This window comes from Castor canadensis, chromosome 2 (genome assembly GCF_047511655.1).
Source record: "Castor canadensis chromosome 2, mCasCan1.hap1v2, whole genome shotgun sequence".
NCBI classification, from domain to species: Eukaryota; Metazoa; Chordata; class Mammalia; order Rodentia; family Castoridae; genus Castor; species Castor canadensis.
The window spans coordinates 192,925,791-192,952,571 of NC_133387.1; the positions used below are offsets into that span (position 1 = coordinate 192,925,791).

General features: G+C 35.4%; 1 protein-coding gene across 2 annotated transcripts in view; it reads left to right on the top strand.

Annotated features, from left to right (window-relative positions):
* Cwf19l2 (CWF19 like cell cycle control factor 2) overlaps positions 1-26,781 on the top strand; it is a 70,927-nt gene that overhangs the window by 41,658 nt on the left and 2,488 nt on the right. Inside the window, exons 12-17 of one of the 2 annotated variants that reach the window (XM_074066805.1) lie at positions 1,211-1,348; positions 13,947-14,156; positions 16,510-16,626; positions 20,818-20,973; positions 22,783-22,863; positions 23,717-26,777. In XM_074066805.1, coding sequence (XP_073922906.1) covers positions 1,211-1,348; positions 13,947-14,156; positions 16,510-16,626; positions 20,818-20,973; positions 22,783-22,863; positions 23,717-23,881 — 867 coding nt within the window. In that variant the 3' untranslated portion in view covers positions 23,882-26,777. Of the gene's footprint in view, positions 1-1,210; positions 1,349-13,946; positions 14,157-16,509; positions 16,627-20,817; positions 20,974-22,782; positions 22,864-23,716; positions 26,778-26,781 lie in introns of those variants that run through there. The other variant, XM_020185356.2, reaches the window with a different exon arrangement.

Genomic DNA, 26,781 nt, shown 5'->3' on the forward strand with positions numbered 1-26,781 from the left:
GACTAGAACTGACTAGGAATCCCTAAGCACATTCGCACATGGCATTGAGAGTCATTTTTGAGTTTCATACTACTGAGCAATGTAGGTATAAAGAAGGCAGACACATTCATTCCAGACTGGATTTGCAGTTTGAGTATAATGAAGTCTGGCAGGAAGGCCAGATATTAAGTTTTTGAAGCCAGGGAGTATGAAGTCATGACATATGAGGTTTAGGCTAATGAGGAAAAGAATAGCAATGTTGGGAAAAAGAGTGGGACCCTGGTTCCAAAGATCTTAAAAAGTTGAAGGCCTGTTTTATTTGCTGTGAAAATGTGAGAGCAGCATTGGGGAGAATTGCTTTAGGAGGAAATAAATAGGAATTTTCTATTCTCTAACCGAATCTGGAACCAACTGAGAGGAAAACCCAGGACTGAATTAGATGGGGATATCAGAATATCAGCTTTGTTTCTGATAAAGCTATTTATAGAACAAAGGTTTTAACAGAAGTGATTGTCTATCAGTTCCAGCTGCTGTAGCAGAATATCATGGAATTGTGACTTAAACAGTAGAAATTTATTTCTTACAGTTCTGGAGACTGGGAAGCCCAAATCAAGGCACTGACAGGTTCAGTGTTTAGTGATGACGTTCTTCCTGGATTGCAGATGGTGGTTTTTTTAATTTTATCTTCACATAGCATAGAAAGAACAAGCTCTGTCATGTCTTTTTATAGCAGTACTAATTCCATTCATGAGGACTGTACCTGCATAACCTAATTTCTTCCCCAGAGATCCCACCTTCTAATACCATCACACTGGGATTTCAACATAGGGATTTTTATTTTTGGGAGGGTATACAAACATTAAGTCCAACCTCTGTTTTTTTATATATTTCTTCTATCTTTAGATAACTGCAGTCTTTCACAGTGGAGAGGAATTTAACTACAAGGAGGAGAAGAGAGGAGAAGGGATAGAATAATTTTGCTGTTTACTCCCACACAGAAATCAGATAGTGTAATGCTTGTTATTCCTGGGAAAGAGGAGAGTTAAAGGGGAAGGCAGAATGTATAATTCTGCAATTCTCATGGGAGCAGGTAGGCTAGGGATAAACAAGAAAGGACATATTTTGATACATGGTGAGATTTTTAGGTTTATTATCGCATTTATAGATAATCCATTAAAATACTTTAGAGACTTATGTTTTCATCAAATTAATTATGTTCATTTTGTCATAGGTTTCAGTGCATGAGGAAAAAGTAAGGGTCAGATACTTTCATGATGATGATGATCTAAGTCTACAAGATTTAGTCAAAAATGAAAAGATGGGAACAGCAGAAAATCAGAACAGACTCTTTCTGAGAACAGTATCTAAGGTAAGACATACTCCTAGCACATTTGGAATTTGAGAAGCTCATGTATTAGGCTAACAAGGATCTGCTTCTTTTAGAGAGATCTAATTTCTCTCTAATCGTGTTTATTTTCTTTAGTTGAATTTTTTTTGGGAACATATGAAAAGAAATACACTTTTGGGATTTTGTTTGTTTTTCAGTGTAAGCTGTGGAATACTTAGTTTGGGACCTTTTTTTTTTTTTTAATGTTGAGACAGGATCTTACTGTGTTGCCAAGCCTGATGTGGAACTCATGATCCTCCTCCTCCAGCCTCCCAAGTAGCTGGGTTTATAGGCATGTGCCACTGTGCCTGGCATGGAGCCAGAATTTAATGATTTAATAATTTAATGATTGCTGCCTGTTAAGTTTCCACTCCATCTTGTCTTTGTGTGTGTGTGTGTGTGTGTGTGTGTGGTGCTGGGGATTAAACCCAGAGTCTTCTGCTTACTAGACAAACACTTTACCAGTTGACTTACTCCTCAAACCTTTTTTTTTTTTTTTTGAGATAGGGTCTCACTAACTTTGTCCAGATTGACTTTGAACTCATGGTCTTCCTGCTTCCACCTCCTGAGTAGCTGTGATTACAGGCATGCACTTCCATGCCTGATTTTTCATTTTTTCTTTCTTCTCTTAATGTTCTCCTAGTTTTTCATAGTTATGCCATGAGGAGGTAGAAGAAAAATAGTAGGAATGATATATATGCATCACAGAGAAGGCATCTTGAAATAATCCTGAGTATGTGTATATGAAAATATGTATTATTTTGGACATCATTATGGGTAGAAGAATGAATTTTTATTTTCAATAATAGTTCTTTGTTACAGTCTTTTCTATTGCAGTCCCATCTAAACACTACCATTCTATAAGAGACATATTTAAATTTAGCTCTATGATAGGATTTGCCAAACTATGACTGCAGGGAAAAATTCATTTCACTGCCTATATATACAAATAAAGTTTTATTAAAACACATATGCAAATGCATTTACATATTGTTTAAGCTGCTTTTGCTCCCTAATGACTGAGTTGAATGGTTGTGATAAAGATTGCAGAGCCCACAAAGCTGCAAATATTTATTATCTGGCCCTTTTCAGAAAAAAAAAAATGCTGCCCCTTGTTGTAGGACACCAGCAGTTACATTTTTGTAGTGGTAGTTTGAACTGGATATCTGAGAGACAGGAATAGGGAGGGAGACCTTTTACTGTGTACCTTTTCAATTTATAGTATTTTAAAAATGTGTGGATATATCACTTGGTCAAAAATTAACTTAATGAAAACTAAAATAAAGGTTATGAGGGCATCTGTGTGTGCCAGAGCCCTAAGGGTATAGGAGTTACAAAAACTTGGGTTTAAGTGGGAATGGTCATTGGACCCCTCAGTAGGAATTATACGGGATCTTAAATTTAGCTTATTAGCATAATTTTACCTTTGTTTATTTTGGAAAAATTACTAGAAATTTTCTAGGGTCTGGAAATTCAGTGTATAGAAAGAAGGCCATATTTATTAGAACTTCCTTCTCCAAAATGATACCACTTTATGTGGAAGTCTGAATTAAATAAGTCTTTTTTTGCGGAGGTGGGGGAGGATGGTTTTAGTAAGGAGAAAAGCCTAATTATATTGGGTTCAAGAGTGAATGTGAGAAGGATTGGCTTTAGAAAGAAGTTGGTTATAGCCCCTCAATGATAACAGGAGGAAAGACAAAGTATTAATACACAAATGCAGTAGGTATAAATTTGACAAAAAATGAAAGTTTGACAAGTTTTCTTCTTATTGCTTGCATTAGCTTAGTGAAAAGATGGTGGTTATCAACTGAGAGGGCTGATTAGAGGTTTGAGAAGGTGTGAAAAAGTCTTTTGGAGAACCTGTGAGTGAAAAAAAGTAGGGTTGTCAGGCAGTGCTGAGGGTCTGTCTGGATTTTATGTCTGTATATTTTTCTTCTGCCATGTTTGGATAGAGATTTGTTTTACTAATTTTGTTTTATTTATTATATTATCAAGACTTTTTTGTATATTATTTATTGATTCATGGGTATAAATAATAAAGCATGTTTGAATGTTTTTCTTTTACATTATTTGTATGTTATGGGATTTTTTATATATTAGCTAATTTACCAATCATTGCAGCTTTATTTCATTAGTGTTCCTGAACAGTGTTAATGTTTTTTGAAAAAATTTAAGTTCACTAAGCTAGACCATTAAAGAGCTAGACTGCTATAAAAATTTACCAGTGATATTTGACCCTTAAAAATTCTGTGATAGTGTGTATTAATTTATGACAGAAAGTTTGACTTATAAAATAATGTCCCAGTTTTAGAAGATGACATGTTTTGGATTAAGTAGTCATATGGAATCATTCTTACTAAATTTACTTACGAGAAAGCTTCCTAGGATAGACAGTAGGCACTCAGTAAATGTTTCTTTTCCACCTTCTACTATTCTTTAAAAATGTTTTAATATGATTTAGATATTTCCTAATAATTTTAAGCAGTAATCAGCCAGTCCATTGGTAGTGAGGTGCTGTGAAGCTTAGGTGGTGACAAGGGTCTGTTGGTCCTCTTGGATAGAAATCAGAGGCAGACTCGAGCAGCAAAGGTCAGAAAAATTGTATTTGCAGAGAAAAGAAAGGAAAAGGCCGCCTGGGGTCGTGCAGAGGAACCTGGGAACTGGTAGTCCCCTGGGTCAGGTTGGAAATTGGGTTTTATAGCTTTTCTTATTGCCTAAGGGTGGATATTTTGGTGTGGATGGATGTCAAAGAAGGGTCTCCCTGGTATGAACAGATGTTTCTTGGGAAGGAGAAGGGGCATTTTTTCCCCCTGGCTAATTGACACCTTTTGGGAATACATGGACCTCCTGCAGTCCGTCCTGCAGTAGCATTAATTAAACTACTAACTGGACAAACAAGTATACAGGTGAGACATATTCAAACCAATTTTTAATAACAGAATTGATTGACTAATTTATGTGTTGTTGAATTTATAATAGTACTGTATTAGCATTTTGACAAGGCTATTGCTTTTATTCAAGCAACCTTTTTTCTTTGTATTGTCTAATGGAGAAATTAATTTGGTTGTCACCTCTAAGGGAAATGTGGACAGTACTACCTCTTTTATCCTGTAGTCAATTGTGTTAACTTTTTCATGACTTTTTTGGTGGAGAGGGTGTTTGAAGATTAATTTGTGTGTGATAGCAGAAGGAAGAGGTAGACTCGAATCATGTAAGACAATTTATCATTAAAAAACAAAGGTGTGTTTTAAATGCACAAAGCATGCCCGTGTTACCTGTTCGCAGAAGAACTCACAGAGGTACAGGTTGCTATGGAAATGCTGATTTGGCATTGTGATTTTTTTGTTCATCCTGCTTAATAATAAACCACAGCATAGTGGGAATTTGTTTTGTACCTTTGATAATAAAATTAGCTCTCATAAAAATTTGAAGTATTACCAAAAGCATATAAAAACAAAGTATTTGTATTTGGATTAGTTGTTGCTATAAATACTGTGCTTAATCTCTTTACTTTTAAAAAGTTTATGAACTAAGTAGCTGAGTTACTATATTTTTAAAAGTAGTATTACCATTGGCAGATAGGTTAGTGATGTTAAATATTTTCATGAAGAGGCCATGTGAGCTCATTACCCTATGTTTCTTCCTATTAATTGAAGGGCATTGGTCTAGGACAGGGGTCAGCAAACTTACTCTATAAAGGGCCATGTGGTAAATATTTTTTGCTCTCTGTTTCAACTCTCAGCTCTGTTATGGTACACAAAAGAAGCTGTGTACCGTATGTAAATGAATGTGTGTGAACATAGTCCAACAAAACTTTATTTACAAAAATGTGGCTGCCCAGATTTGGCCTGTGAGCCATCCCTGAGTTAAGGATATCTAAATGATACAGGCCTTCATAAGCACATGTCTTTGAATTTGTCATTCCTTTATGTAGTAGTTCTCCTGAAGATGGATGTTAGACCTGTGAGAAGTAGCCTGTCAGGAATAGGTGATATAGAACAAATGATAAATGATCTCGTTCAACAAATGAAGGTGTTCTACAGGAGCTACACTGGCACATGAAGATGACATGCTCCTTGCTTTTGGAACTTATAGGCTAGTGGGGAAAAAAACCTTTACCAAATAATTATGAAAGGTGAATTCTCTTATTATGCATGTACAAATTACTGTGAAAGTCAAGTAAAGGCCTTGGGGAGCTACATCAAGTGCCTGATTTAAGCTAGGGAGAGCAGGAAAAATTTCACATTGGACAGCAAGTTCAGTACTTCTGGTCAGAATCCAAATCTAGCGGCATGTCTTTTGCTGTTGATACATATTTTAGTTCTATCTTATTACACTGATTCATTTAATTTTTACTATTCATTTTTTTCTTGCAATTCTAAAATTCATACTAAATTCACTTTCTTTCCAGTTGTATTAAAATACATTAAGTTTTTATTGACATCTCTTTCTTAGAACTGGGCCAAGAAAGCCAAATATGAACTTAATTTTATTTGTTTGGATAGGGGAATTGTGGTTATTGTTTGTTTTTATTTTTCTATATTTCTCAGTTATTTTCTGAATATATTTTATATAATCACTGAAAAAAGGAACCAAAGGAAATATCCTGGCAAAGAAGGATATAATTGCCAATTTTCTAACTGTATATATGCCAGTGTATTTATAGTGGTTTTCTAGAATGTAATAGATAACATTATCTTCCTTTGAAGTCATAGAAGCATAGAATTTTAGATTCTGGGGTGGGACTTTTTAAATCTTGCTTAACCTTCCAGATCTTACAAATGAGGAAACTGAGACTAAGAGAACTTAATGGCATATGCAAGGCTAAGTAACTTTCCTAGTTACCACAGTGAATGAGTTGCAGAAGGTGCATCTGAGCCTCACCTTTTAAGTCCCAGGCAGCCTTTCTCTTTAAAGAGTCCTGTCCTTCAGATGACTTGTGAGTTGACAGTTGTTGATCACTGCCTGGATTTAATTGTCTGTCCATTTTCTATGTGTCATTTATTGGCATTTGGGAGTAAGTTGTGTGTGCTTTGCTCATTCTTAAAATACATTGACTCCAACATTTTTTAAATATAAACTCTCCCATTTAAAATTTAAGGCATCAGTGTTTCCTTGGCAACATAAACTCCAGCACATCTTCATGAGATCTATATCCATCTTTCCTCATTAATTTTGTTCACACTGTGGACAGTAATTTTATCCTTTCTGTACTGATAGAGCATTAAAAATGGGCTTGAAGGGAGAAAAAATGGAATTCACAAGAGAAGACTAGTAAAGGAGAGAAAAAAACTCAAAAGTAATTAGGATTTTCTTCTTAAATTCTAAGAAAAGATGATTTTATCATCTAATAAAAGATGTTTATATTTCTGTTGATAGTTTTATTTTTTCTGTCTTTGTATTACTTAATGTTAATATATTTTAAGGCTTAATATATTTTCTAATGGATGTAATCTTTAAAATATGCATTGCATATTGCTGTAATAATGCACACTAGGGCCGAAATCCTTTGCTTTTTTATTTTCACTAAACTATAATATTAATAACAAATCTTGAGGTTAAATGGCATACCTTTCAGAAGGGTTTGGTTAGAATAAGATAAGGAATATTAAAATTGCCAACTTTTGGTCACATCCTTTGGGCATTTTAGTTTTCATTGTAGCCGTTCCCATAGACTCTCATAGATAAGGGATGAAATTAGATTTGGAAGAGGTTAATCTAAGAAAATGAAATCATGTATATGTTCCTGCAACATCACCTAAAGGAAATTTGAAATTTGGGTGTTGTAAAATTGTAGAAGTGTTATTTGCTTTCTTATGGAACTGAGAAGATGTAGGTATGAATCCAGTATAAGCTGCTTAACAAAATTGTTTCTTTTTTCTTAACCTCACCTAGGGGCTGGGGAATGGGGGAAGTAAGAATACCAGAGAATTAATTTATGTAACATATTTAATATTTATCAAAATTAATAAATAATAAATATTAACGATGAATATATAAATAATTAATAAATATTAATTTATTTTAATATTTAATATATTTCAGTTTCCAGGAATATATCTGTATCACAAATGCCATTTTACCCATTTTTGAGTATATAATTCAATAGTATTAAGTACATGCTCAGTGTTGTACAACCAGTACCACTGTGTATTTCCAGAATTGTTCATCATCTCAAACAGGATTTCTGTTCCATTAAACACTAACTCCCCTTCCCATAGTCTTTCTCTTTTCACTCTTCTGTTCCAACCTCTCAGCCTCTTTCTGTGTCTATAAATTTGCACCTCCTAAGTAACTAATATAAATAGAATCAGATAATCCTTGCCCTTTTGTATCTGGTTTCTTTCTCTTACCATATTTTCAAGTTTATCCATGTGGTAGCATGTATTAGAATTTCATTCCTTTTTTTCTTTTTGTGGTACTGGGGTTTGAACTCAAGGTCTGCACCTTGAGCCATTACACCAGCCCTTTTTTTGTGATAGTTTTTTTCTGGATAGGGTCTTGTGAACTGTTTGCCCAGGCTGGCTTTGAACCTTGATCCTCCTGATTATGCCTCCTGAGTAGCTAGTATTACAGGCATTAGCCACTAGTGCCCTGAGCCACTGGTGAGACTGAATAATATTTCATTGTATTATAGACTACATTATTTTTTACTCACTTATTTGCTGATTGACATTGGGTCGTTTCCATCTTTTTTAAAAGCGGTTGTGAATATGCTGGTCGGAACATTGGTGTAGAGGTATAGAAGTATCTTACTCTCTGCTTTCTGCTTTTTAGGGTATATCTCTAGAAGTGGAATGGCTGGATCAAATGGTAGTTCTGTTTTTAACTTTTTGAGGAACCACCAGATTGTTTTCCACAATGGCTGCATAATTTTATATTCCTGCCAGCAATGCTTAAGAGTTCTAGTTTCCCCATGCTCTCGTCAGTATTTGTTTCCTGTGTCATTCTGAGAAACACCAGCAGTACTAATAATGGGTGTGAATTATCACTTGTGGTCAAGTCCCAGCTGTGGTGAGATTTTATAAGAAATGCTGAATATTCCCTTTGATTTTGACCTAAGTTTAAACTATTAATAATTGAGTTTATCAATTCTTTTTAAGGAAAAAGCCCAGAATTACCTGAAATTTATACTTCATCAACAAATTCTTCTTTTTCCATTGAATTTGAGGGCTTGGAATTTGAAAGATAATTTCACAGTTTTGATTAAAATTTTGATTTACATTGTTATCAGCTTGAAATACCTCAGTAGTAAGTAGGCTACAGTTTATTTGTATTTAATAATGCAATATTAATGACAGAGGTTTCTTACAAGCCATTGTTTCTGTATAATGACACTGAAAAAAGTCTTTACTTTTCATTGAAGGATCTTAGTATCAGATGATTTTTTTTTTTTTTTTTAAGACAGAGCATTGCTATGTAGCCCAGGCTGGTCTCAAACTTGAGGTCCTGTTGCTTCAGCCTCTGGAGTGCTGGGATTTATAGGTGTGTACCACCATGCCTGGCTAGTATCTGACTTTTTTTTTTATAAGATGAAATTTAATTTTTTGTAGTTCAGAGTTTTTGGTTTTTTTATTCATACTCAAAATGGGAAAAAATTACTTTTCATAGTTAGAAGACATTTAATATTTTTGTATCCTTAATATTTAGGCTCTTAATTCACTAGCTTCTAACATTTCTAGGCTTGAATTTAGACACTGACTAAACAAGTATCAGTATTACTTCAGTTTAACTCCCAAGTTCATTATCATTAGTTAACAGGGAAGAACTTTCCTTCCTGCTGTAATGTAATCAGACTCCTTCTGGAACATGGCTTCACAGCCTTAGTACTTTGACATTTTGTGGAAGAGCTATCTGTGTAGAATGTTCAGCAGCATCTTACCAGTCTACACCAGTAGCAACTCCTTTTACCCTGAGGTTGAGACAGCCAAAAATGTCTCCAGACATTGCCAAATGTCCCAGGAGGGACATTTGGGGGATAGAGTGGTTACAAAATTGCCTCTGAGAACTGTCCTGGGAGTCTGGGAGAACATAATAACAGCTACCACTTTATGAAGACTTGCTGTATGCCAGATCCCTTACATACATTAATGTTTAAAATTATCTGTCAGCATTGATGGTAACCCCATTTAATAAACAAAAACTGATGCTCAGAGGCAGCCAATAGCTTGCCTGTGATTATATATCCCTTTTCTGAATCTGGTTCATTTCAGTGCTTCCTGTGTTGGTACATAGTACTACTGTCTAACCTAGGCCAGACAACAGAATCATGCCAGGGGACAGTACTCCATTTTTACATGCTGTTGCCATCTGGCTGGCGTGTGTAATCAAGGCTTCAAAGAGGCCTGTTCTTTATTCTCTTTCCAACTACTTCAGGATGATGGGGAACATGGAAAACCTGTGAATTCAAGGAGCATGGAGCCATTGCCCTCCCTCATTTGTTGTGAGATTATTTTGTTGATTAGAGAATGATGTGTGGAACACCATGGTGGTAGAAGACCCCAGATAGTAGCTTGGAAAGAAGCACTGCATGCAAGGAAGCTAACTATATATCCAGAGAAAGTGTCTATTCCTCTCAGAATAAATCACTACTATTTGCATGATGGGAGCAGTCAAGTGTGTTAATACTGTCACCAGGCAGCTGCCTGAACCCCCAGGGAGCGTGTCAATTAGGTATTGGTCTTAGTTGGCACATTGGGCATTCAGCAGTGAATGTAGTTGGACCAGCTTTGGTGAGTGAAAGTTCACGTCGCTGAGCTCTTGTACATTGTGCAACTTTGCATGGCCACTTCTTCATAAACTTGTTGGGGACGTCAGGGAGTAGTTGCTGACATAAATATTTTCACATGGGACTCAAATATCTTCCCACCCTACCCTTTTGGAGAGGTCTGTTGACATGCTCCTTTCCCAGACCTCCTTGTCACCAATTCCCAGATTGCATTCTAAGTCCCTGACTATGAGTCAAATGCCTACCTACCCTTACTTCTGACACATCCTGCAAGTTCAGAGGCTCCCTCCACCAATCCTCTGGTTCAATATTTGCTAGAAGAGCTCACAGAATTCATCAAAAGCTATTGTTCTCATGGTTAAGGTTTAGGGAGAGGAAATATAGACTAAAATTATCCAAAGGAAGGGGTCCATGGAACAGAGTCTAGAAGAGCTCCAGTTGTCTTATCCTAGTGGAGTTATACACAATGCTGACTTCTCCTGGGACTGCTGTGTGATAATACACGCAGGGTATTGACAACTAGAAATGCTCACTCAAGCCCTAGTGTACAGAATTTTTATTAGAGTTTTGTCACATAGACACAATTGCCCATGTTTCTGACCTTAGCTTCCAGCTACTCTTTATTATGTGGTCCACGGCTACATAATAAAGCACATTGTTAGCATTTATTATCTCATATGACCTAAGATTCCCAGGTAAACAAATATGACCTTATAATATTTTACATTATAGGAACTTAGATATAGTGTCTGAGGAGCAGAGGGCAAATGCCATACCTCTCTTTGGATAAAGTGAATTATTTTTAAACAGCTTTATTAAGATAAAATTAGAGAGGATACAGTTCACCCACTTAAAGTGTACAATCCAGTGGTTTTTAGTGGTTTTTAGTCCAACTATCTCCAGTCAATTTTAGAATATTTTTCTCACCTCAAAAGGAATTCTTAAAGTGGAGCTCAGCTGTAAGGTATTTGGTTAACATGCGCCAGGTCCTTGTATCACACACACAAAAAGGAAATCTTGTACTTTTTAGCTCTCTTACCCTGCTTCTCTGAGCCTTCCCCTCTTCATCCCTATACATCTGGCTTCAAAATTGCTGAGTAGCCCAGGTTGGCCTTGAACTCTTGATCCTCCTTCCTTAGCCTCCTAAGAGTGGGATTACAGTTGTGTATCTCCATGCCCCATCCAGGATGGATGGACATTTTTCTGCAATAAATGTCATTGGGATTTTAATAGGGACTGCATTAAAGCTATATAGCATTTAGGATATTCTTGTTTATTTTCTTCCTTCAATTCTTAAACCACTTTACTATGTTTTTCTGATTTATTGGGCATAGACATTTTGAGTATTAAATTTTATGGTGAACTTACCATTATCATAATCTTTCTTTTATGATTTTGCCTAAATGATGAAGAGGCGTATTTTCATGCCCCTCTTTCCTTTACCTCCTTTTCTCCAGCACTTTTGTGGCTTTTCCCTTCTAGACATAATCCATTTTCCACTACCTGTTGACAGTGTATTCACTAAAAATGACAGTTATTTTTACCAGGTATGAGAGTATGGTAAGCTAAAGGTTACAGAAGACGTATGAGTTACTGATAAACTGAGAACATTTTTGATCAAATCCCAAAGAGAAGATAAAGTGCAAAAGTGCAAATGTCCAGAGGCTGTGAGAGGAGGGAATCATAATTATTGCCCTTGGATATTGAGAACAATGTTTCAGTTGTGTTATGCAATCAGTCAGACTTCATTGGGTAAGTAAGCCTATATCATAATCAACTCAAACTCTTATCAATAAATCAGACAGGCTTGGCAGCATCCATGCAACTTAGATTTAAGGAACATTTTCCATGTACAAAACATTGCATGACTTTCCTGTAATTTATAACAGTCTTCTACATCATCTGAGGACATAGTTTATATATAGAAGTGTGTATTCTCTTATTTTAGATAAGATAAATACCTACTAGATATCTGTGTTCCCTTTGATAAGTGCATTAACCTTATTTGGTCTGTTTATTCTAGAGGAAATATTACTTTTAAATCTTTATTCTGTCTCATATACTGTATTCACAAAATACCCTTTCTGTTTCAAAGATTGGTTTATTAAGAGAGAGAGGCTCATTTATATGCTAAGCACCCTTCAATTTAGTTGTCGCACAAATGTGGCTAGGTATGGTGGCAAATGCCTATAATCTCAGTCCTTGGGAGGCTGAGGCAGGAGGATAGTGAGTTTGAGGCTACATATTGAGGTTCTGTCTCAAACAAACAGGAGTGCTGTGTGTAGTCTCTAAAGCCTTGGCACTTTTCCACACTTCTTTCTGTTACTCAAACCCATTGTGCTTGGAGAATGTACTTTGTTACTATAATCTTTTTAAATTTATTGAGAATTATCTTATGGCCCAGAATGTCCTCTTTCTTAGTAAATATTCCATGCCCACTTGAAGAACATATGTTCTATTGTTGTTGAGTGGAATTTTGATCAATGTTACTTAGGTCAAGTTGGTTCATAATATGTTTAAGTCTTCTATGTGCCTATTAATTTTCTGCTTATTCTAAGAATTATGAATTGTGTTTAAATCTCTGAATTATGGATTTACCTATTTCTCCTATGCTTTGATTGGATTTATTTAAGTGCATAAACTTTAGGATTATTGAGTCTTCTTGCTGATGCTACTGTTTTATCATTGTGAAATGACCTTTATCTTTCATCAACATTCTTTGCTCTAGACTATACTTTGATTTGAGTAGAGCTCCTCTGTCTTTAAATCTTTTTAAGCATCCGTTAAGATCCAAGCACCTTCCTATTGCTTTGTTACTGAGTTTTTAAAAATAGTTTTGATTTTCTTTTGATTTGTAGTTAATAGAGTAAAAAATAGTTAATAAAAGAAAAAGTTCTTAATGATAACAGTGTAATCATCATGAGATGGATGGTTGTACAGATACACCTTGGAGGGGCTTAGAAGATTGAGAAAATTTCTTTCATGGAGCTGACAACTAGATCTAAGCCCAGGATTGAAGAATGAGTAGAAGAATGGCAACATTGAAGGCAGAATTGGCCAGAGAGCAGCATGTGCAAAGCTAGACAGTAACAGTGTTTTGGGGGGCTATAAATAGGGTTGCTACAGCATAGAGTTGCATTAGGGATGTGTTCAGATTATTGGAGAGACCCTCAAAGCCAGATCATGAAGAGATTTGTAATAACAGCAGTGGCTCACATTTGTGACTCTTTATTATTGCTAGATGTGTGCTTCAGGAATAACTGTAACAGATAGGTAATATTGTTACAGGTATTGTAAAACAACGAACTAAAAGAAAGTATAGAGACTAAATAGCATGCTCAAGGAGATAGAATTTCACCATGGTTATTTTGACTACAGAACCCAAGCTTTTAATCATTGTGCCTTTTTGCATCTATGGTTACCTCCAAATTTGAACCCTGTCCACCATGTAAAACTCTTTAAGTTTTTAAGCAGGGCCCAAAATAAAAGCATCAAATACAGTTTATGTTGGGGGAGATGTGGAGAAAGTGCCTGGAGATCAGGTACCTTCAAAAATATTTCATGCTCTGTATAGTGAAAGTAGTTACTTAACCTCTCCATGCTTCAGTTTCCTTGTCACTTAAGTGAAAATAGCATGGAATGGCACTTAGTAAATATTCAGTAAACTTTAGCTGTGATGATGTTGATGTTGACCATGATTTTGAGGATCAGTCTTAAATTTTAATCATATTTTCTGTTTTAAATGTATGAGCTTTCTTATAGAACTTACAGATTTGACTTCAGGATGCCATTGTACAATAAAATCTTAACTGCTACCTTTTGTCCCACAATACTATTACTTTGATTTTTCAGTTTATGGGAAGGACAGATGGAGATGGTTATACTCTGGATGACATGTTTGTCTCCAAAGCAGCTGAGAGGGCACGTCAGGGTGAAGAAGAGAGCCAGAGGAAAAGAGCTATTGCTGAGCATCAGAGTCTTGCTGCACAAATGGAAAAATGTCTGTACTGTTTTGACAGCTCTCAATTTCCTAAGCACCTTATTGTTGCAATAGGTGTTAAGGTAAGAAATATAACATTTATTACCCAAGGAAAAGATTGATTAGTATATGTAGATTTGCCTTTTTTTCATACTTTGAAAAGATTCCTGAAGAATGTCTTCCTTTTATTCTGTGTTTCAAATAGTTTTCTTTTTGAAGTCACCATAATTCTTAGTATCTCTGTAAAGCACTTTTAAATATTTAAATGACATGAAGCTCAGATCTTGAGTGATTCTATTCTTGGCTCTGGTATTTACCCTCAGCGAACACCTACCTCCCACAGTCGTCTTTTTAGTAAAGTCATCTTCATCCTCTTAATTGCTTAGCTCATTGTTGGGGTAATACTTGAGTCCTTTCTTTTCTTCAGACCTAAAATACTTTAACCAAATCCTATTGGCACTATTTCAAAATATATATCTACTGTAATCACATCTCTTAACCTATATATCTACTACCCTGGTCCAAGCCATCATAATCTATTGCTGAACTCTTATAATAGTTTCCTTGTAGCCAGGGATATTTTAAAATTTACGTCAAAATTAGTCAGATCTGGGTTTTAGACAAAAGCTGGAATCCTTTTTTTGGCCTACTAGGAGTTCAGGCCCAGTTCTTTCTCTGACCCCACATTTTCTAGCCCCCTTACTCTCATTCTTTCAGCTGAGCCATACTGGTTGCCTCACTATCTGGGGAACACAGCTAGTATGCTCCCTCATATGTGGTTCCTTTTGCCTAGAGCACCTTTCCTCCTTCAGATATCTTTCTTCCCTTCTTAAAGTCTTCTCAAATGCCACCCTAGCAGGTAACTATTAAGTGGGGTTCCTAACCTCTCCTTAGATACCATTTATATATGTATATATATTTTAATTTGCTTAGTGTCCCCCTTATTACTTCTGAAATGCTATACATTTTGCTTATTTATTTGACATTTTCTTCTCCTATGTCTTAGTCTATCTATTCAGGATGTTGCAGCAAGAATACCATGGACTAGATGGCTACAAAGAGCAGGGGTTTTTGTTTTTTTTCTCTTCACACTTTTGGAGGCTGGGAAGTCCAAGACTGAGGCTCTGGCAGATTCAGTATCTGGTGAGGGCCTGTTTCATAGGCAGCTGTCTTCTCACTATGTCCTCATATGGCAGAAGGGACAAGCAAGCTCTCTGGGGCCTCTTTTACAATGAAACTATTCCCATTCATGCGGTCTCCACCCTCATGATGTAATCACTCCCAAAGCCTTACCTTTTAACATGTGAATTTTGAGAAGACACAAATATTTTGTGCATATTGCTCCACAAACTCCCATGGGCAGGGGTTTATGTCACTGTGCTCATTGTTGATTCTCTAGAATGATCTCAGTAGTCATTCTATACTCCACAGACATTCTCAGGCCTTGCTCACCTTTGCTCTCATTTGTTTGCTCTCTCCCTTTCTTTGAACTGTGTTTGTGATTTCACTGTAAATTTAAATAAATATTGGTGTGGGGGAGAGGGTGGGAGCAGGGGGCAGGGGGAAGAAATGGCCCAACAATGTATGCACATGTGAATAAATGAATAAAAAAAAAATATCTGTACCCACTCCTATTTTGTCCTTTCTCAGCAAGGTTGAAAATATTTGTATTGTTTTCCCTAGCACTTGGGAGGTTGAGGCAGGAGAATTGCAAGCTCCAGGCCAGCCTGGGCTACGAAGGGAGACCCTATCTCAAAAAAACAAAAACAACAAAACTTTGCATTATTTTAAAGTATCTTTAGAAAACCTCACAAGGAATTATAGAAAATAATATCAAGCCGTTTTGCAGAATATTACTTATACTTCTCATGAAAACTTTTGTTTACTGTGTAGATGCTAATTGACCTTTTTTTTTTTAAAGACAATTTGAATATGAAAAATAGCACCAGAGTTAGGTGATACATATGTGCAAATAACCAGAGCTTAGCCAGAACAATAAAGCCATTCCAAGGTCATTTCCTCTCCCTCTTAGCTGGGTTAATTCTATTTTCTTAGCTAATGAGAGGAGGAAGGCCTGATTAATAGTCCTCATTTAGATACTCTACCATTACAGGCCATGTATCTTTTTATCCTTGCAAAAATTGTGTTGTATCAAGGACTTTCAAAGTTTACGGCCCCTCAGATCAAGGATAAAGTGTCATTCATTCTTGTCCTTTCGTCTTTGTCCAATAAATGGTAATGAAAGTTGATATTTGTACCCTAAATTTAAAAGCCATTTTAATTTCTTTTTAAATATAAACAATTTTTGAGAATGTTAAAATGAAAATTTTCTTATAAGTGAGTGTACTTTAAGTATCCCTTTTTTCCCCTCTACCAAGGGCTCACTTGTTGCAACTTATAATAACATCACTTTACTTTGGATTTTTTTTTCCATAGGTTTATTTATGTTTACCCAACTTCTGTTCTCTTACTGAGGGACACTGTCTTATAGTCCCTTTGCAGCATCATCGAGCAGCTACTTTATTGGATGAAGACATCTGGGAAGAAATTCAGGTTAGCAGGATGGTGTTCCTTCTCACTATAAAGCTAAATTCTAATAGGTTTTATACCTGTGTTCAATGTTTTTGTTTTCTAAATTTAAATATTTCATCTTCATAGTTGTATATGTATTTAGATCATGTTTCCAGCATCACACACAGCCTTTTATTTCCCCTATTTTTTAAAGCTTTTGTTTGCCAAATAAACTGTGACAAAGTAATAATTATTTTTACTATAAAAAATCAACTTAAGATTTTTAATCAGTGTTTTGTGTAGCAGGAGGCAATCATTCTTAATAAATTTCACCAAAAGGAAAGAAATTTTCCAGTAATAAAAAGAAATGAGAGGAGTTAGAGGTTTGCAGTTAGCATTGCCATGTTTTCCTGGCATGGAGTTGGCTTCTGTGTGGCAGTGATTTTGTTACTGCTTTTATTTCTGCTCTTTCCCTGTCATATCCTGGTCCAGCTTTTGGATTCAGAGATTTGTTTCTCTGGTTGATTCTTTGAGAGGCTGAAAGGCACAACACTGTGAAATTGTTACTGAATTCAAATTGTTGCTGAATTTCAAATATGTATGACAATTTAAGACCTCATAATAACCAAGAAAGAAAGCAAACTTTAGTTTTTTAATGCCTGACAACTTAATTGATGTTATAGGGAGCTCTAGTTAGGAAATGTGAAAATTGTAAGACTTTAAGAGAGACTGTAGTCTATATTATTATTTTCAGAATGCTGATAGAGATGGCAGGAGAGGTCATATTTTGACTGCATTGCCTGAAATTTATTTAGTCTCTTCCTCCCTGTGCTTTTTAAGTTTATGCTGTCAAAGTTAAAAGGGCAGATTATTTTGCTGTATCCAAGGCCAAACAAGAGTAAGAATGTAGTCAAGTTTTTTTGATGTGAAAATTTTTTTTTCTAGTATTGAGTGCCATAACAGTAGGTAATTTGAGGTAAAAACTATGGAAATTTGGCTTTTAGAATTATTTTAGAATTTTTCTGGGATGCATTTAAGATTTATGCATATAAAACTTATTCAACTTGGAGTAAAATACAGTGCCAAAGTATTTAATCAATTATAAGAATCTAGTGTGTATGTTTTGTATATTAGATACATAATGAAGATCATTGAGGTAGATAAAGGAATTTATTCAGTTCAACAGATAATAAGTACATGGATATGTTATTTTAGGTGCTGTGAGAAATGCAGAAGTAGAAATAATTCTTTAATTTTGCCCAAAGGTATAGTATAGTCTAGTACAGGCTACATTATATTTTAGCAGAATTTTAAAATTTAGCAGTTTTGTAAGCCAGATGCCTTATAGAAGACTGAGTGAGGAGGAAAAGCCAAATTGTTTCTGTGTACATAATGGCATTATAGCTCTTTTTGTGTGATATAAGAAAAAATATTACCAGAAATTACATACTGCTGTAGGCTAGTGAGCTAACACAATATCTAAAAGCTAGCATAAAGAAGGGCAGTTGTTTTCTTTTTTTTGGTTTATTTTTACTGTCAACTCTATATCCACAACACAAATTTATCTTATTTTTGTGAATATCTTTATGTTTTTTCACTGGTTTTATTGGTTGTATTTTATTTTATTTTTTATTCATTTATTCACATGTGCATACATTGTTTGGGTCATTTCTCCACCGACCCCCGTCCCCAACCCCCCCTCGCTTCCAGGCAGAACTGGTTCTGTGCTTTTCTCCATTTCTGTTGAAGAGTAGAAATAAGCAATAATAAGAAAGACATAGTGTTTTTGCTAGTTGAGATAAGGACAGTTATACAGAGAGATTCCTATCATTGCTTTCATGTACAAATATATTACAATCTAGGTTGATTCAACTCTTAACTGATCTTTACACTGGTTCCTGATCCCCTTCTCATGTTGACCTCTGTCACCTTAAAGTTTCTGTATTAATTCCTCTGGAGTGGGGACATCAAATGCTGTCATGTTTCATGTTTTGGGTTTCTGTCTAACCCCATACCTCCTGTATGTGTTCTCCCCTTGTCCTGTAACCCAAGTCCTACAACATTGCTGTATTTGCCCGAGATCTAAAGATGGCATATGAGGGAGAACATACGATTTTTGGTCTTCTGAGTCTGGCTAACCTCGCTCAGAATAATGTTCTCCAGTTCCATCCATTTACTTGCAGATGATAAGATTTCATTCTTCTTTATGGCTGAGTAAAATTCCATTGTGTATAAATTACCACATTTTCTTAATCCGTTTGTCCATAGTGAGGCATCTTGGTTGTTTCCATAACTTGGCTATTGTGAATAGCACTGCAATAAACACAGGTGTGCAGGTGCCTTTGGAGTAACCTGTGTCACATTCTTTTGGGTATATCCCCAAGAGTGGTATTGCTGGATCATATGGCAGGTCTATGTTTAGATTTTTAAGAAGCCTCCAAATTTTTTCCAGAGTGGTTGAACTAGTTTGCATTCCCACCAACAGTGTAAGAGAGTTCCTTTTCCCCCACATCCTCACCAACACATGTTGTTGGTGGTGTTTTTGATGATGGCTATTCTAACAGGGGTGAGGTGGAATCTTAGTGTGGTTTTGATTTGCATTTCCTTTATGGCTAGAGATGGTGAGCATTTTTATTGGTTGTATTTTAAAAGGTGATTTGACTTAGAGGGTAAATCTAAGTTATATTGGAAGTATATATGTAAATATCACAATGTATCCCCCTGTAAAACTATTAGATGCTAATAATGAGAAAAGTGATTTGTCTTAACACAAAATATTGTTTGAAAATGCAGGAGCCACTGTTTTGAGTGTTTTTTTTTTTTTTAAATCATCGTGATACTTTGTCTGCTTTAAATTATTCTGACAACTTTGAAAATGTGTTTGAACATATACCATAGTCAGTCTGTATGGCCCCTTTTTTAAGTATTCCAAATTGGCAGGGTGGGGAAGGAGGAGGGCAGTTGATGTTTGTATAGAGTGGGCCTCACTGCAGAGTGATGTGGTGGAGCCACTTCACTTGGAAATGCCACTGTTTGTTTTGTTAAGTCTTTTTCTTGGGGCTAGTTAGACCCTCCAGAAAAGACTGTGAGACTCCTGTCTGTATCATCAACATCTACTTGCCAGTGTTCAGGGAGCTGAGGAGCAAGCATGCTAGGAATGACAGAATGTTGAGTAGTAAGGAACATGAAGTAATCTTTCCTATAATACCCAGTTTCAGATTTATATGCTCAACTCTGTCTGCTTCTCCCAGTTCATCTCCCTTATGTGTTACCTTTCCAGTGAATAATCCCCTAGTATTATGCTAGTGAGGAGGGGATCTGGTATGTTAATTGCTTTTTCAAAAAGCTTTCACTTAAATTATCTGATTTTGGCCTCATTTTCACCTCTGCTTCCAGAGCATATGTTCCTGTCAATTCCGGAGGGTCTTGAGGCTTTTGGGTGGGTATGTTCCCTGACATCCCTTCTGGCCTTCTTCTTCCCCTCAAGAATAAACCAAGTTTCTAGAATTCAAGTCAGATATTATGGGGTGATGTGCTTTCATTGTGTCTTCTTTTATTTATTTTGTTCAAATAGGTTTATGCATCTAAACCTATATGTTCATAACATTTATCTTTTGATAAATGTTATCAAAAGATAACATTTAGATGTTATATTTAGATACATTGTATTTTAAATAATCGAATGAATCCCAGTACTAATATATAATTAACCATATACAGCTTTAATATTTCTAATACTTTTAGTTTCAAAATTATTTAATCATCTGTACTTAATTTATTTTTATAATGTGACTTGATACAAATTGTGAACTGCAATATTCTGCACTATAGCTTGCTTAAATATAAGGAATTTGGTTCAGATGTACCGATTAAATGAATAATGGGCAATTAGATGAGTAATGGCAGTTTAGAAATGAGGAAAATAGGGATATCCCTAGGAACGAAGTGTGTTCTACTAGGGATATAGGGAGTTTATGTCACGCCCATAATTTGGGATCTCTACGTCTCTCTGAAATATAAAATAGTTTATATATCTTATGATAATGAACTTTTCTCATTGTTTTATTGTTACATAACTTTAAAGTAATGTATTTTTTCTGGTGAACTTGGAGAAAACCTTGCTTTTAATGGAGTCGATCACCTGAAGTTATGCCATTAAACTGACATTTTGAAGTCTTTTGCATACTTAGAGGAGAAGTACTTACATGTGTATCTTCATTTTCCTTCTTTTAGATGTTTAGGAAATCATTGGTAAAGATGTTTGAAGATAAAGAATTGGATTGTATCTTTTTAGAAACTAATAAGAGCTTGAAGAAACAGTATCACATGGTTTATGAATGTATTCCTCTCCCAAAGGAAGTGGGTGATATGGCTCCCATCTACTTTAAGGTATTTATGGGCGATGTTTGCATACATACTTTTTTTTTTTTTTTGCTGAAGTACTGTTCTATGGATACAATTGTATGCATACATTTTACCTTTTTGTATGTATAGCATATATACCCCTTCATCCATTTGATAGGCAGTTAGGTTGATTCCTTAATTTGGCTATTATTAATAGTGCCACAATTAACATGGATATGCAGTAAGCTTTGGTTCTTTTGGGTATATACCTAGAAAAGGTATAGCTGGATTAAATGGAAGTTCTATTTATTAATTTTTTGAAGAAACTGCATACTGATTTCCATACTAGCTATACTCATTTACATTCCCACCAACAGTGTATGAATGTTCCTTTGCCCCCTCATTCTCTCGAACATTTAGTTTTCTCTTTTTATTGATGGTAGCTATTCTGACTTCCATCTTCTTAATGGCTAAAGTTGTTGATCATTTTTTTCCTGAGCTTATTGCCATTTTTACCTCTTCACTTGGAAAGTGTCTACGCAGTTGAATTGCGCATTTGCTGGTTGGATTGATTTGCTCTTTAGTTGTTTTCTTTTTAGTTGTTTTTTTCTTGAGTTGTTTATGTATTCTAGATATTAATCCCTGTCAGATGAATGTCTGGAGAAGATTTTTGTCCCATTCTGTAGATTGTCTCGTCACTCTGTTGATTGTTTCTTTTGCTGTGTACAGGCTTTTTCATTTGATGCAATCCCATTAGTCAATTCTTGCTCTTATTTCCTGAGAAGTAAGAAAGTTGTTGCCTGTATTTATATCTTTAATTGTTTTCACTATATTTTCCTTTAATAGTTTCAGAATTTCCTATCTTACATCAAGGTCTTTAATCCATTTTGAGTTCATGTTTGTACAGGGTGAATGACATTTAATTTTTAAAAATGTTCTTGCTTAGAAGTATAAATGTGCTATCATATAGTAACTTACAATTTCTGTAAAGTCCAAAGTGTGGTTATGACTAGAAAAGTGATTATTAACAAACAGGAATCAGCAATAACATAGAGAAGTACAGTTGCTAAGACAAATTATTGATGCAAATTTTAGTGTTTAATGTCTCATTATGCTATTCACAGAAGAAAAATACCTAATCAGTATGTACATTTTTTAACATGTAATAAGTTACTAGAATTTGTAACCAATTAAAAGTTTTTGGAGCAGCTTTTCTGTATATTTTTACATCTTTGTTGTATGGAAGAAATAGTTCAAGTTTTTCATAGCCAGAAAGCATATAAATTATTCTTTTGATATTTGGAAGAAAAACATAAAGCTAAATGAATTTATTTGAGTACATTTTATGAATGCAAAAAGAAATTTGTAAAATTTTATACCCACAAATAATGTTCTATATTAAATTACTTGGTCTTATCAAAGATTTTTTTTTCATGTCAGGTTGAAGTGAAGTTAGTACAAGAGTTACAATGAGTAAAGTAGGCCAGGTGCAGAAGTGCTCACACAGTCATCCCAGCTTTGGGGGTGACCTCTGTAGAAAGATCATGATCTGAGGCCTGGACAAAATCTTGTGATCCTATCTGAAAAATAACTAAAGCAAAAACGGGTTTGAGGTGTGGCCCAACTGATAGAGCACCTGCTTAGCAATCAGGAGGCCCTGCATTCAAATTCCAGTATCACTGGGGAGAAAAAAAAACAATTAAAGAATACTCTCTTGGCTAAAAATAGGACTTAGAAAAAAAAGACATTCCAGTTTCAGAACATTTAATTAAGCCTTCTATTTTACTTAAAACCAGCTCCCTGCATATTGCTACTTTATTATGTTTTCACTTAACAAATGACTATTTTTTTTAGAAAGCCATAATGGAATCTGATGAAGAGTGGTCCATGAATAAGAAGTTAATTGATTTGTCTTCAAAAGATATCAGAAAATCTGTAAGTATTAATTTTTTCTAGTATTATTAAAGATACATAATTTTAATTCAGGGGTAAAATGCTTTCTGCTATCCTTTCCTCTTCCTTTGCTGAGGAGTTGGGCTAGAAATATGTTTAAAAAAGAAAAAGAAAAAGAAAAAACAACTCTAAGTGTCGTATTTACTCCTCTCCCTTGTTAGTCTACAGAAAAAGGTGTTTAATGTACATACATTTTTTGGTGTCCAGGTTTTTTGCTTAAATAATTTCCTATGCCAATATATATTCTTTCAGAAAATAATTTTAGTGGCAATTGAAACGTCTCAGAGTAGAAATTTTAAAAGAAATGTATTATGTTTCATTTGCTGTACTGTATATACAGTTTTCTTATTGATGGAGTATCTAGCACTTATTATTTATTTTTTAGTACCAAGATAAGTGTCTGAATTAAGCACCAGTAGGTCTGTTAACTTAACCAGTATGGTAACTAACAAAGACACAGCTCGTTGCTAAAAGAATGACAGTTGTATATTCAGCGTTAGAGCATTTTGAAGGTAGTAGGCATTGCCTTTACTAAGCTTCGCATAGTTCTGTATCTGAGACTATTCAAGTCACAATATACAGGGAAAAAACCAGGTGACTTCTCGAGTGCTTCTTAGTTTAGGATTTTGTAATTATGTGGGTGGAATTGTGAACAGAACTTGATGGAACAATAATTCCGAGGGAGGTCAATTTTTAGGTTACCAAGCTTTCTAGTGTCTTTTTAAAATGGTGTTTCTGAACATGAAATGAACAAGTCTTGAATGATTTCTTTTTTATGTCTGAAAAGCTTCTTTTAAAGCCTTTATATCCTTAGTAATTTCATGTTTTTCTCCAGCCTTTTTCACTGACATTTGTGTATTTGAGAGCTTGTTTGGAGGTTCTAGCAGGGGAGCGCAGCTACTCGTATACCCTTGACCGAAGGACGGTCCTCCTCTATCGGGGATGGTCGTCCTCTTCGACCGAGCGCGCAGCTTCGGGAGGGACGCACATGGAGCGGTGAGGGAGGAAGGGGACACCCGTCTAGCCAGCCAGATCAGCCGAATCAACCCTGGCGATCAATGGGGTGACAGATGTCGCAGCCAGATCGCCCTCACATCCGACATTTGTGTATTTGTAATTTATTCTGATGTTTCTGAATTTATGTGTTTCTTTGCCGTGTGAGTGTAAGTTTCCTTTTCTGTCCATTTTGTTTACCTATTTTTTAAATATTTTTATTAGCATATGATGTTTTTATGGGAGTGACGTCAGGACATTTCCATGTGTACATGTGTTGTACCTCATGTGGTTCATCCCTTCCATTAATTTCCCTCTTGCCCACTCTCCTGGTTTCTGATCTCTTGCAGTGTGGTATGATGCCCATGGCAGTAGACAGGGAAGCAGAGCTGAGTTCTCAGTGTAGAGGAATTGTGTGATCATGGATAACTACTTGTTTTATTGAAATTTCATGGGAGTCTTCCTCAGCTGTTAAAAATGTTGTTTTAAGGTTAATTTTGTGGGAGCTATAGCAATTTTAAAAATATAGTTTTTAGGGACTTTTTTTTTAAATAAGGAAAATATTTCTCAAGGAAAGTTTGAGTTTACTGGATACTTTGAAACTTATAGGAAGTTAGGAGTTACACCTGGAGTAAAAGGGAAAAATTCAGGTACTACAGTTTTTCTAGCATGAATAACTTGTTTTTGCCATAATTCTGTTCATGCATTTAAAGAATGGTATCAGAGTTCCAACTGTTTTCCTTCTGGTGGCCAAGGCAGTAAAAAGAAAGTGCTAAGTAGGTATACTCTGATACTAGGTGCTTTGCCATACCTACTAACCAACAACTGTCCTAGAAAGACCACAGCCTGCCAGAAAGAACAAAGAACTGTGACCACAGTTCTTTTGTATCAAAGTAGTGGTAAATTCATCATGCTGCTTGGCAGATATATCATATATTGTTGGATCTTGGTGTATGTATATTCGTTTCCTATTGCTGCTACAACAAATTTCTATAAACTCTAGGGGGTTAAAATACACACATTTGTTATAGTTCTGGAGATAACAAGTGTGAAGTGGGTTCTGGCGGGCTATAGTCAAGGTGTCAGCAGGCCTACATTGCTTCTGGAGGCTCTCAGGAAGATTCAGTTCCCTTGCCTTCTCCAGTTGCTAGAAGCTGCCTGCATTCCATAGCTTGTGGCTCCTTCCTTCATTTCAAAATGAAGAGTGTTTACTTCATCTTCTAATCTTTTGTGACTCTGGGTGTCCTGAGACACCCATAAAAATTCTTACGATTACATTCAGCCCATGTATAATCCAGGTTCATCTCCTCATTTCAAGGTCCTTAGCTGATTCACATCTGTAAACTCCTTTTTGCCATGTGAAGTAACATATTCATAGCAAATGTGGGATGAGGGCATTAGTATATTTAGGAGGCCATTATTATGCCTGTCACAGTATCATATAAAGAAACGGCAAGAGTGCTGTCATCACAAATTTGTTCTTCCATTTACTTCTTTCTGTCTCTTAAAAGTACTGTCTTCAGTCAGTGTAGTTCCATAACTTCATTTTAGCCATTCAGGTTCATTTTTTGCACCTGGTGATCAGATGGCAAAAAAATAAAAATAGTTTTAAAAGAGTCTTCCATTCTGTTCTCATGTGCCAGGTTTGCACAGAGAGAAGACAGAAGTGTAAGATGAAAATGAAAGTGATAATCTTCTGTGTACTGATATTTGAGCTGGGCACTTTATGCCCATTGTCCTTTTTTATCTTTATGGCAAAACTAAGTGCTTCATATTTCTTATGAGACTCAGATATGTTAAATAATTTGGTTGAGGCCATTTAAATACAAGAATCAGAAATGCACTTAGAGCCTTATGTCTTGTTTTACTTTTTTTCTTAATTGTCAAGGTTATGCATGAGTATTATCTTAATGTGGAAACATAGAAAAACATCAAGTCATAAAGTAGTCCATTTTTCTGCATTTTATGTTTCGTAAGCTAATTTTTTATTCATGCTTTTCCTGTGGGATGAACAGTTCTTTTCTGGTCCCAGTTTACTTGCTTTATAATGTGCAAGAAATCATTCAGCTAACGTACCATACTATACCTTTCCTTGTTGTGCCTTACTGAGGACTTAATACAAGATTCATACAGCTGAGTAAGCATATGTAGTCCATTGCCCCAATACGGACTGTGTGAGGGGATGGTTGCCACTATGAATTGAACAGCTTGGGCAATTTCTAGTGACAAAATTGGTGCTTGGAAGAAAAACTTTCAAGGACACAAAATCTACTTATTTGACAGAGAAAGCAAGAAGTTATGCCCTTTCCAGTAAATACATAACTTAAAATACTATGAGTATGTGTGTGTGAAGAGAAGGAAGAGGAGAAAGATAGAAGAGAGTTAACCCTAGAGGTATTTTGAAATTAGGCTGATTAACTGTTGTGATAGTCATCTCCAGTTAATAAAAAAATTTATGGTTATTATTGTTTATCTTTATAAGTATATCATGTAAAGATTTTAGTGATATTGTAAACAAAGATCTAAGTATAAGACCAAACCTTTCTTCCTATTCTGTATTGTAAGTAAATATGAGCAAACATCCCCAGTTTCTATTTATCTAGTCTTAGGAAAAAAGTTCTGTGGTGATATAAAAATATTTAAGAATCTTTTTCTGTTTTCTACAAGGACAGGAAAATAATTGGATTTGATTACAATTGCTAGAGATGATGAGGAACTGTCTGGCTGAAAGGCTATCAAAGTAAAGTCTTTCACTTACAAAGTTAGGTTTTTGCTTAAGTTTCTATACAGTTGGAAATTCAGTGTAGGAGGGTGCTTAATTACTGTCCTGTCAGGGAGCAGGATAAGGAATTAAGTGGAGCTTTCTGATTTTGTGCTTTGCATCATGTGTGGTTTGTCTATTTCATT